The 12,474-nt window shown below is 42.6% G+C and overlaps 1 protein-coding gene across 3 annotated transcripts in view; it reads right to left on the reverse strand.

The window, feature by feature from the left end:
* LOC310695689 (disintegrin and metalloproteinase domain-containing protein 2-like) overlaps positions 1 to 12,474 on the reverse strand; it is an 83,937-nt gene that overhangs the window by 35,219 nt on the left and 36,244 nt on the right. For 2 of the 3 annotated variants that reach the window (XM_083480507.1, XM_083480506.1), the window contains exons 12-13: positions 3,229 to 3,409; positions 1,418 to 1,513 (exon numbers count right to left, since the gene is read on the reverse strand). In XM_083480507.1, the coding sequence (XP_083336633.1) occupies positions 1,418 to 1,513; positions 3,229 to 3,409 (277 nt within the window). The remainder of the gene's footprint in view (positions 1 to 1,417; positions 1,514 to 3,228; positions 3,410 to 12,474) is intronic. The other variant, XM_083480508.1, reaches the window with a different exon arrangement.

Consider the following 12,474-nt stretch of genomic DNA (forward strand, 5'->3'; position numbering starts at 1 on the left):
CGATAATAAATGTTGGAAGTGTAAAGAGACTGAAGGTACCTTTTATCACCTTTGGTGGACATGCCCGAAGATTAAGGCCTTCTGGGAAATGATCTACAATGAAATGAAAAAGGTACTTAAATGTACCTTTCCTAAAAAACCAGAGGCCTTTCTCTTGGGCATTGTCGGCCAATTGGTGACAAAGAAAGATAGAACTTTTTTTATGTATGCCACAACAGCAGCAAGAATACTCATCGCAAAGTATTGGAAGACACAAGATTTACCCACTGTGGAAGAATGGCAGATGAAAGTGATGGACTATATGACATTGGCCGAGATGACAGGCAGAATCCGTGACCAACGAAAAGAGACGGTGGAAGAGGAGTGGAAAAAATTTAAAAGCTACCTTAAGGACTACTATAAACTTAATGAATGCTAAAATGTTGTGGTTTCCAGAAGCAAAAGGGTACAGGGATATAAGGTTAGATTATAAAAGAGGACTAAGATGATAGAGATTGGAAAGTAACAATTGGGAGTTGCTAGTTGAATTATGGACATTGGGATGCAGAGAGGGGGGGTATGGGGAAGTCCAAGAAAAGAGGTTTATGAAAATATGTTTGAAATTATACGTGTATGTTTGTCTTTTTTTTTTAGTGTTTGTTTGTTTTTCTTAAAAATGTTGTAAAACCAATAAAAATTTTATAAAAAAATAAAATAAAATACGTAACACAGATTTGTATGAATAACAATACCCACTGAATAGACTGAAATTACATAAAACATGAAATCTGATCTCTTCCATACATCAGTAGTATGACCATCTCGCTGTATTACAACTCCATCAAAGAAACAATCCACCTGGGTGATTACACGTTCTAGCATTATGAAAGAGAAACTCTCTATCCACTGTCTCCATATATTCTGCTTCTTAATCATGGATCCTATTCCTCAGCAAAGGCCCTCTGGAGGCTGCTTGTGGGCTTTATATATCTCATTGGTTTCCTTCAGATTTGTTGAGCTTGCCTCCATATTCAAAATTTGCTCTGCATCCCTCACCATCCTACAACCCTGCTTTGGGGAATAGCTTGAACACAAAAGGTCTCAGGTTCAATCCTCAGTATCTCCAGGTAGGGCTGAGACTGTCCCCTGTCTGAAACCCTGGAGAGTGCCTGCCGGTCACTGAAGACAAGATTGAGCTAAATGGGCCAATAATTACACAAACTTTGCTGTCTTTACAACCCCATTCATTCCAATGCAAAAGAAACAAAACACAAACAGTGGGGAGGAGGTGTAAACAGTTTTGTGAATCGAAAGCAACAGTAACAGTGAACATTGGACTGATTTCCATTCTGGACATGGGAGAAACAAGTGAACATGGATGATTCTGTCAGAATTCTCTGGCATCTCTAAGAGGGCATGGGGCTTGAGGATAGCTTACCCTGCAATACCTCGACCAGCAACAATCACCATGGGCACAGGCTTTCCCTCTTCTCAACAGACAATTTGGCTCACAGCATGGATTGCTTTCACATTCCTGGAAGGGGGCAAATGGGATAGCAGGAGTCAGGAACCTATAGACACATTGCAGTCCACTTTGGGAGAAATGTTGGAAGGGCCAGGTGATCAACTTCATTACTCCACCTCACCCCACTATGCAAACTCAACTCACACAAAGGAAGCATCCCAGCTGCTGGTGACCTGTGACAGGGCCTTATTGGTGGTGGCTCCCCATTTGTGTAACGGCCTCCCTAATGGGGTGTCAATCTGCTTCATCATCAGCTTTTAGGAAAAAAATTAAAATACTCCTGTTTCAATTTGGGCATTTGATGGCTGAAAGACCTGTCCCTGGCAACCCCAAAATTATCAGCAATTATCAGCAGGCATTTTAAGTAAGCTTTCTGTTTTATCCACTGTATGATTTCTAGCAATCTGATTAAGTAGTACAAAAACCGCCGAAATAAATATAAATAACACTGACAGTCCCCAGGCCTTCCTTCTGGCTTGCATAACACCTGAAAAGGGAGGAAGAAGAGAAAGACACACAGCACACAATACTTCCTGGACACGGGGGACTGTGCAAACCACACACACAGCCTTCCCTGGGGTGCGATTTCAAGATCCATCCAGGAAGGGAACATTCCTTTTGCCAATGGGTTCCACGAACACTAGTAGGCAGCAGCAGCTTTCCAGAGGCTTCCAATCCCAGGAAAGGCACAGAGGAGGTAGCTTGAGCCCAACCGGAGTGTTTGGAGTTCCAAGGCAAAGTTCAGATAGACTTTATTATTATTATTATTCAGAAATCACCTTTTACATACATGTCTTGAGGTGGTAACAGACATATAAAAACAGCTAAAATAGTTTTTTGAACAGTACAAAAAACAGTCATACATAGGTTTTAAAGTAATACAAACTGAACACCTAAGGCAGAGACCTTTTCAGGCAACTGGAAAAGTGTGGAAGTTAGGAAGGCCAAGTTGTTTTGTGCAAACTGCCTATCTCACCAGCATTCCCCTTGTGACCTAAAAGTGTACATGGTATTTTGCTGCCCATTCTTAGCATCTGAACTATGTTCTCCCTGGGTTGGGTTTATCTATCGACTGTGTTGCATTGCAGTTGGGTGCTGAACTGCACAGCATTCTATGTCGTGGCTGTCAATGTGTCACTGTGGGACCCGTTATTTTTTTCTCTTCTCCCACTGAAGGGGAACTGTGTCTGCATGGGCGTATTCGGGGGGGGGCTATGCTCATGTGGGTCTAGTCAGTGTCTGGATGGGAAACAGCCCTAGGAACTGTCTTGGTTTTCATGATGAAAGAAAGGCACTGAGTGACAAGTTAACTGTATATAAAAACATTTATTTTTCATGTTTCATTTATTTATTACATTTGTTTTCTCAACCTTCCACCAAAGGATCCCAGCATGGCAAACATGTCAATGCTAAAACAATCCTATTAGAACTTAAAAAAAATAATAATCCTTTAAAACTCTTAAAAGCAATAAGCAATTCTCAAAACTAATCACTTCTAGGCTGCTAAGGACAGATATTTCAGCGATCGAATGTCTAGGTGAACAAGAGGAATGTTTTAAAATTTTTCTTAAAAGTTAATAACGAGGGAGATTGAGGCCCTCACTAAGAGTGCATTCCGCAAACAAGGGAACACCACTGAGAAGGCACAGATGTGGCTTATTTAAGTCACCATTAGCTCGCTCTCCTTTATTTGCTCTTCTTTCTGGCTTCTCTTTCTAACAAACCTTTGCTGTGCCACAGTCACACTGCTCCCCGTCTTCCACCACTTTGTTTCCGCAGTAGGGGGCTCTGTACATGAGATCCATGCGTGGCTTGTTCAAGAGGCACTGTGATGCTCCGGACTCCAGAAAATTCCGGAAATCTTTTATACTGCAGCTGCTGAAGGACTTGATGCCACTGGCCTGCCTGTGGGCAATAGGCAGTAGAGAAAAGCTTCCATAGCACAGAAAACCATGCCAAAGGTGGTATGATGTTGTGGGGAAGACAGACTAAAGACACCCAGATTTATGCGTTTTCTACCTCCAAGCTGATTTGCCCAATGAAGAACCCCTTGAGCTGGTCCAATACATTTTGGCACCTGAGGTGAACCACAAACTGGTGCTCCGCTCCCCGCCAGGGAAGAAAGTGAGAGTGAAGATTTGCATCAGGAATAAGTGTGAATAAATATCTACATCACGACCAGTTGCTCCTGGGGATCCTGCCATCTGAGTCAGTTGCCTCACCTTGCCTCAAGGGTGCCTTATCTATTAAAAAGTTTGTGGAGCGAAATGAACAGTGTCTTTTATTAGAATACCCAGCAGAAAGTGACTTTTAAAACAATGGATATAAGGTTGAAACCATGGGTGAAGCTATAGTCTCTATGTGTCAGTGTAAAACAGTTTCCTTCTTCCTGTGGAATCGTGTGTAAGGAGAATCAGCAAAAAGTGGATTAGACTCAACTGGGAGTTGAAATACTATTTTTCTTTTTGCTTTGTTTCTGGTAATACGTTGCCCTGTTTGGTGGAGGTAACTCCACTTCCCCCATTTCCCAGCGATTGGGGTGAAAATTGGATTAGGCATAGAAGAACTGAAGATAATATTCTGTATATTTCCTGTTTGATAGATTGGATTACTTTTACCGTTTTTACATTTTCCTTATATTTACCAGTATTGTTCAACTGAATCTACCCCCCTTGTGGATTACAATTAACATCCAGGACTTTGGTCAGGAAAACAAAATTGTTTTGAGAACAGGCTTCCTTATCTACTGCAGGCAGACTGAGAAGTTAAAAAGAGCAGTCTGAGACAAAGGCTGACAGAGATGAGGGGGAAGGGGAAGGAGAAGGAGAGAAAGAATAGGGAAGCCACCTAGTAGTTAGAAGGAGCTATTACACAGACCTGACTATATTTTTGGAATACCTCCTCTATACCTAGCTATCTCATCCATTAGATATAGGGAGGGGAGATAGGAGGTGAAGTATTGAGGTTGGAAGAAACGACACAGGACAATAATAATAAAGGATATAAGAATAAAAAAATAAACATGGCAGCAAATAAACCACCGTCTGGAGCAGGAAGCTCAACAACAACACCAATTCTGGACCCATTTCAGTCCAGCTTTTGCCCTGGTTATGGGACCAAAACGGCTTGGGTCGCCCTAACAGATGATCTCCACAGGCAGCTGGATTGAGGTGGGTCAGAACTGCTGATTCTTTTAGACCTGTCAGCAGCCTTCAACATTGTCGATCACGAACTTTTGGACCACCACCTTGGCAACGTGGGAATTCAGGGCACAGTCTGACAATGACTGTGCTCCTTTATCTCAGGTCGGGGACAGAGGGTGGCTCTAGGGAGGGAGTTGTTGCCGCGGCACACCTTGGTGTGTGGAGTCCCACAGGGCGCAATCCTTTCACTGATGCTTTTCAATATCTTTATGCGCCCCCTTGTTGAGATTGTCCAGAGCTTTGAGCTGGGTTGTCATCAATATGCTGATGACACCCAGCTTTATCTGTTGATGGACGGCCGCCATGACTTGGCCCCGGACACACTGACCAGATGCTTGGAAGCTGTGGCTGGATGGCTGCGTGGGAACTGGTTGAAATTAAATCCTTCAAAGACAGAGGTCCTCTGGCTGGGTCGGGACGACATGGAGTTGGGGGGCCAACTCCCATCTCTTGCAGGGGCTCAATCAGTGCCAGTGCCTTCTGTCAAGAGCTTGGGTGTAACCTTCGACACTACTCTTTCCATGGAGGCGCAGGTTGCAGCCACAGCAAAGGTGGCATTGGTCTCAACTAGGGCCAGGGCCTTTTCAGTACTCGGTGGAATGCTGTCACAAAAGACTAGGGCCTTGCGGGAATTGACATCTTTCTGCAGGGCCTGCAAGACAGAGCTGTTCCACCTGGCCTTTGGTTTGGACTCAGTCTGACACTTATGTTTCCCTCCCCTTATGGTTTTGATCTATGGGTTATTATTAAAATGAGGCTGCATTTTAAATTGTATTTTTAACCTGTATTTTAAATTGTATCTTCCCTATTATGTTTTTATTGTAATTTTACTGGTGTTAGCTGCCCTGAGCCCAGCTCTGGCCGGAGAGAGCAGGGTATAAATTTATTACTATTATTATTATTATTATTATTATTATTATTATTATTATTATTATTAACTCAAGGAAGAAGAGGATCTGCTCAGGATACAGATCATAAGACTGAAATTGCAGATTTAATTTTAGATCTGCAGAAGGACATTAGGGAACAAACTAAGCTCTTGAGACGAAAATGGATGGAAAGATGGAGGACATATCTGTACAGATAAAAGAAATGTCAACAAAAACAACAGTTTTGGAAAAATCAGTTCAGGACTTAAAGAAAAAAACCACAAGAGTCTTGAGGATACGTCTTAAAATATAAAGGTAAAAAGTACAGATGCAGAGACCCTGCAGAAGCAGATAAGTTTTGGAGAAGATATCAAAAAGAATGAGGAGGGAAGAGACCTGAAGAAGAATTGAAGGAGTGGTTGGAGGTTGTAGTGGAGGAAATAAAGGTGAAAATAATGTACAAGAAGATTTAATTTGTATTTAATTTTTTGATAAATTAAAAAATTAAAGGAAGATGGAGCTGAAAATTTTAATGTGAAATATAAATGGACTAAATGATAAAAAGAAAAAAAACAGAATATATGTTAAAGAAAAAAAATTGATATGTTTGCAAGAGATGTGGCAAGAAAGAGTGATAGTTGTTCAGGGAAGAGTGATAGTTGTTCAGGTGATGTCCCAAGGAGAAAAAATGGTGATTGTGGGAATCTATGCACCAAATGAGAGAAAATTGGAATTTTATAGAAGAGAAAATGAGTTTATGGACCAAAAAATGATTTTGCTGGGAAATTTGAATAGGGTGGTCTCACCGGATATGGACAGAATAAAAAAGAAAATTATTTCTAAGGAAGGGAGACTACCTGTTACTTTCTTCAAACCAACCAAGGTTGAGAATTTTAATTGACGGATGTTTGGAGATTCAAACATCCATTAGGGAGAGAGTATACACATTTTTTAAAACCCAATTAATCTGCAGGCCACATCGATTCGATTTAGACAGTAAATGACCTCTGTTAAGAACAAATAATAATAAATAATAATAATAATAATTTTTATTTATATCCCGCCCTCCCCAGCCAAAGCCGGGCTCGGGGTGGCTAACAACAATAAAATAGTAAAGGTAAAGGTACCCTGCCCATTCGGGCCAGTCTTGCCAGACTCTAGGGTTGTGCGCTCATCTCACTCTATAGGCCGGGAGCCAGCGCTGTCCGCAGACACTTCCAAGTCACGTGGCCAGCGTGAAAAGCTGCATCTGACGAGCCAGCGCAGCACACGGAACACCGTTTACCTTCCCGCTGGTAAGCGGTCCCTATTTATCTATTTGCACCCGGAGGTGCTTTCGAACTGCTAGGTTGGCAGGCGCTGGGACTGAACGACGGGAGCGCACCCCGCCGCGGGGATTCGAACCGCCGACCTTGCGATCAGCAAGTCCTAGGCGCTGAGGTTTTACCCACAGCGCCACCCACATCCCTACAATAAAATAGTACAACATTCTAAAATCATTTCATTATAAAATTAATTCAAATCAAATTGATGGCAACCATTGGGCTAGAGTTCTGTGAAGATTGCCAAAGGAGGGAGTCAGGCTGTGCCCTGACCAAAGGCCTGGTGGAACAGCTCCTGTCTTGCCGGCCCTGCAGAAAGATGTCAAGTCCCGCAGGGCCCTAGTCTCTTGTGACAGAATGTTTCACCAGATTGGAGCCACAGCTGAAAAAGCCCTGGCTCTAGTTGAGACCAGCCTAACCTCTCTGTGGCCTGGAACCTTCAAGATGTTTTTGTTTGAAGACCGTAAGTTCCTCTGTGGGACATACCAGGAGAGGCGGTCCCATAGTTACGAGGGTCCTAGGCCGTATAGGGGTTTAAAGGTTAAAATCAGCACCTTAAACCTGATCCTGTACTCCACCGGGAGCCAGTGCAGCTGGTATAGCACCAGGTGAATGTGATCTCGCAGCGAGGACCCCGTAAGGAGCCTCGCCGTGGCATTCTGCACCCGCTGGAGTTTCTGGGTCAGTCTCAAGGGCAGCCCCACGTAGAGCGAGTTACAATAATCCAGTCTGGAGGTGACTGTCGCGTGGATCATAGTGGCTAGGTCAGGGCGAGAGAGGTAAGGAGCCAACTGCTTAGCTTGGCGGAGATGAAAAAATGCCGCCTTTGTCAGCTGCCTTCGACATGCAATCTGCGCCTCCATGGAAAGGGAGGTGTCGAAGATTACACCCAAACTCTTAACGAACGGTGCTGGCACTAATTGCACCCCCGCAAGAGATGGGCGTTGCCCCCCCCATCCCATATCGTCCCGTCCCAGCCAAAGGACCTCTGTCCTCGAAGGATTTAACTTCAACCGGCTCCCACGTAACCATCCAGTCACAGCTTCCAAACATGTGATCAGTGTGTCTGGGGCCAAGTCAGGATGGCCATCCATCAACAGATAGAGTTGGGTGTCATCAGCATACTGATGACAACCCAGCCCAAAACTCCGGACAAGCTGGGTGAGGGGGAGCATAAAGTTGTTGAAAAGCATCGGGGAGAGTATCGCACCCTGAGGTACTCCACACACCAAGGAGTAGCGCGATGACAATTACCCCCCCCCAAGCCCCACCCTCTGTCCCCGACCAGAGAGAAACGAGCGCAGCCATTGAAGGACTGTGCCCTGGATCCCCACGTCGGCAAGGCGGTGGTCCAGGAGTTTGTGATCGACCATGTCGAAGGCTGCTGACAAGTCTAGAAGAATCAGCAGCCCCGACCCACCTCGATCCAGCTGCCTGCAGAGATCATCTGTTAGGGCGACCAGAGCCGTCTCGGTCCCATGACCAGCACGGAAGCTGGACTGGAATGGATCCAGAGCCAATGTTTCATCCAGAAACCCACCAAGCTGTTCAGCAACCGCTCTCTCAATCACCTTACCCAGGAATGGAAGATTTGAAACTGGGCGGTAATTTCATAGATCTAAGGAATCTAATGATGTTTTCTTTAAGAGCGGGCGCACCACTGCCTCCTTCAGTTCCCCTTGGAATGTCCCGGTGCCAAGGGACAAATTGATGATATCCCCTAGGGGGGCCCGCACCTCGTCTGGGCATGCTCTAATCAGCCAAGACGGGCACGGGTCAAGAGGACAGGTGGTGGGCTTTCCAGCTTGGAGGAGTCTGTCCACATCAGCTGGGGATATCCGGACCCGAGGACAGTCGAGGGGCTTCCAGTTCTAGGCTGTTATCTCTGCTAGCACCCACCAATCACCCTGACAGATAAGGTTTCGTGGATGTTTATAATTTTTTTTTTAAAATGATGAACTTTGGGTAATCCTTTCTTAGAGGTATAGAAGCTATTTATTCAGACCAACAGGCAAAGTTAATAGTAAATAATGTAGTAACAGAAATATGTAATATAATGAAAGGAACAAGGCAGAGTTGTTCCCTGTCCCCATTATTGTTTATTCTGGTACTGGAGACATTGGTGAGGAACATAAAAGCAGACAAAAATATTAAAGGTATTACCGTGAGGCGCAGATCATACAAACTTAAGGCATTTGCAGATGACCTGGTAATAATGGTAGAAAACCCCTTGGGAAGTATACCAAGGGTATACCAAGGATAAGATTAACCAATTTGGCCAAGTCACAGGTTTCAAATTGAATAAAAATAAAACTAAATTGCTGGTAAAAAATATGACAGAACAGAAGAAAACGAATTGAGAAAGCTAACAGAGTTGGGGATGGAAATTAAGGTGAAATATTTAGGGGTGCGGTTGACAACAAAGAATATAAACATTTTTAAAGATAACTATTTAAAAGTTTGGAATGACATCAAAAGAAATATGGAAATATGGGGAAGAATGAAATTATCATCATGGGGAAGAATCTCAGTAATAAAAATGAATGTATTGCCAAGAATGTTATTTCTATTTCAATCTATACTGAAAGTCAATGGAACAGGACTCTTCAAACAATGGCAATATATCCAAATTTATTTAGCAGGGGAAGAAATTTAGGATTAAGTATAAATTATAAATTATTAACAGATGCTAAAGTAAGAGGTGGATTCGCCCTACTGGATTTAAAATTACGGTATATTGTGAGGTGTCTTGTTTTTGTTGGCTATGAGAATGGATGACATTGAGGAATCCAGATATCTTAGATCTGAAAAGTCATGATAATAGATTTGGGTGGCATGCATATCTTTGGTAGGGAAAAGCTAAAGTTCATAGGAGATTTCTAAACCATATTATTAGAAAATCAATTTATGTTGTTTGGGAAAAATATAATAATTTATTAGAGAACAAAACCCCATGGTGGCAGTCACCATTAGAAGTGTTGTCAGTTTAAAAAAAATATGGAAAAAGAATAGGCAACATTTAGAGAGTTGTTAACTGAGGAGGAAAATCAATTGAAAGTAAAAAAAAGTTTGAAGACATAAGACATCTGTTAACTGATTGGCTCCAATACCATCAATTAAATGACATTTTTAGGTTGAATAAAGGAGTTGATTTTGTTAAAGAATTTTTGAGATTGCAGAAAGAATTGTTGGAAAATAATGAAAAAGTTCTGTCAAAAATGTATACCTTGTTGCTGGAATGGGAAACAAAAGACGAGGAAGTAAAATCTGTAATGGTATACTGGGCAAAAACAGCTTCTGGTCTGTTTTCCGCTCAGAATCGCAGCGCCATCTGAGTTGTCCTCATAAAGGCAACCGGTTTGGGGCTGCTCTGGGCTGTGGGGGAGAGTGTTTTGGGCTCAACACCCCCCCCCAAAAAAATCCCACATAAGAGTGGGACTTTGAGGGGATCCGGCGGAGTGAGATAACAACCTCCCTACAACCTGCAGCTGTCTCCAGCAGCGAGCGGGTTCCCACGGCTTGAGTCCGCTCAAGGAAACATCGTGCTCAGCAGCGAAAGTCTCAAGCCACCCCGAAGATAAACAGATCTTCCAAACAAGGTAACATTACAACAAGAAATTATAAAAGATCTGGGATGCAATTAACAATTTGGATGAAAACAGAAACTAAAAAGAAAGTCAGCTTCTGTTCTCTGAAGGTCAGGCTCTGCATCGGAGATTTGTGAATGAGAAGAGCCTCCGGGAGGAATTTTAACCCTTTCAAACTGCAACTTAGAAATACTTTAAAGATCTCCCTTCTGCTGGAATGTGATTAATTTAACTGAACTTGAATTATTGAACTTTTGAGAAGGGGAAGTGCACAGCTATATTAAGGATAGTTTGAATGTTTGAAAGTAAAAAAATCACCTTGGAATTCCACAATTGGAGCCGAAGCCAAGCAGGAGAACACTCAGCCAAACTTGGGGGTACCCCAAGGGGGGCAGAGTGCCTGGAATAGCTGGAGTTTTAAAAGTGGAACTTTAATCAATTGGTGGAGACCAGGGTGCAGCATTTCTCTTTGATTATCTTTGTTGCTCATTTGGATTATAATGATATTTGGACTATAATGATATTTGGATTATTCTTGCTATTATTCTTTTTTGCTTCTAGTCAGCAAAGACCAAATTGGGATTACAATAAGCACCAAGCTTGACTGGATTACAAGTTTACAATTTTACAAGTCGAGAATAACTTTTCAATACCAGAACTTAAAGATTGACCTGTTGGACATCCCTGTAATAAACAATTTGCTTCATGGGAGAAGTTATGGAATGAGGATTTAAAATTTACAGCCTGCTGTACGTTAAAAGAGAATTATATGAAAATGATGTATTTGACTCCTTCAAGACTAGCAAAAATGTATAAGAACATAGGTTGGAAGCGTAAAGTTAAAGAGGGTACATTTCATCATATGTAATGGACCTGTAAAATAGCTAAAGCCTTCTGGGAAATGATTTATAATGAACTGAAAAAAATGTTTAAAATAACTTTTGTTAAAAAACCGGAGGCCTTTTTACTAGGTATAATAGGAGAAGAATTACCGAAGGATAAGAAAGTACTGTTTATGTATGTGACAACAGCGGAAATAATACTATTTGCCCAGAGACGGAAAGAAGAAAGAGCCCCATCGAAAGAAGAATGGATAATGAAGATGATGGACTATGCAGAGATGGCAAGGCTGACCAGGAAGCTCAGGTACCAAGAAGATAACAAATTTAATAGAGAATGGCATTACTTTATAGAATATATTAAAGAACACTGCAAAAATCTAAAAACGTTAGCAGGATTGACATAGCACTTGTAATTTAAAATAAAGTACAATAATTTGGATAAATGGAATTAGATGCAGTTAAAAAAGGAAGCTACATTTTGGAAGCCAAGGGAGGGGTGGAGGGAAGTTCAGGGAACCCCATAAAGGTACTGATATGGACTATGGTTTAATGTAAACATGTGTGTGTGTGTGTGTAAAAAATTGTTTTTTTTTCTTTTTGAAACTTTGAAAAGAAGAAGGAGGAGAAGGAGAAGGAGAAATACCCCCCACACACACACACACATCCTTATGTGTGGGAAACCAGCGGGACAGGGAGAAAGTTTGGCTAAGGCCCTTCACCCTGCTTTAAGTTTATTTGTCTCAGTTTACCTGAGGTAGGGAATATTTTTCAGCCCAAGGACCACATACCCTTCTGGACAACCTTTCCAGGGGCCATAGGCCACTGGAGGCCAAGACTCGGTGGAGCAACAAATGTGTACTATGCCTTGGTAAGGCAGGGCAAGTTTCTATGCCTATGCCTCTTTTTCCTCTCTCTGGGCAAACAAGAGGCACCTCAGAAATCAAGGGCACATTCCAGACCTGTAAAAACCACATAAGGTACAGAACAAGGCCCCTGAGGGGTGTCGCTTGGGAGAAGGGGTGTGTGGTTGCACCACGATGACCACCTCACCCCACTCTGACCAGTAAGCAGCAGCAACCCACCAGTCAGGAAACTACTGGGCACTCCTGATGAGCTGCTCCCAATTGCTTAGCACCTTTTTTGGGGG

This window comes from Podarcis liolepis (assembly GCF_965112155.1).
Source record: "Podarcis liolepis genome assembly, chromosome: 16".
NCBI lineage: Eukaryota > Metazoa > Chordata > Lepidosauria > Squamata > Lacertidae > Podarcis > Podarcis liolepis.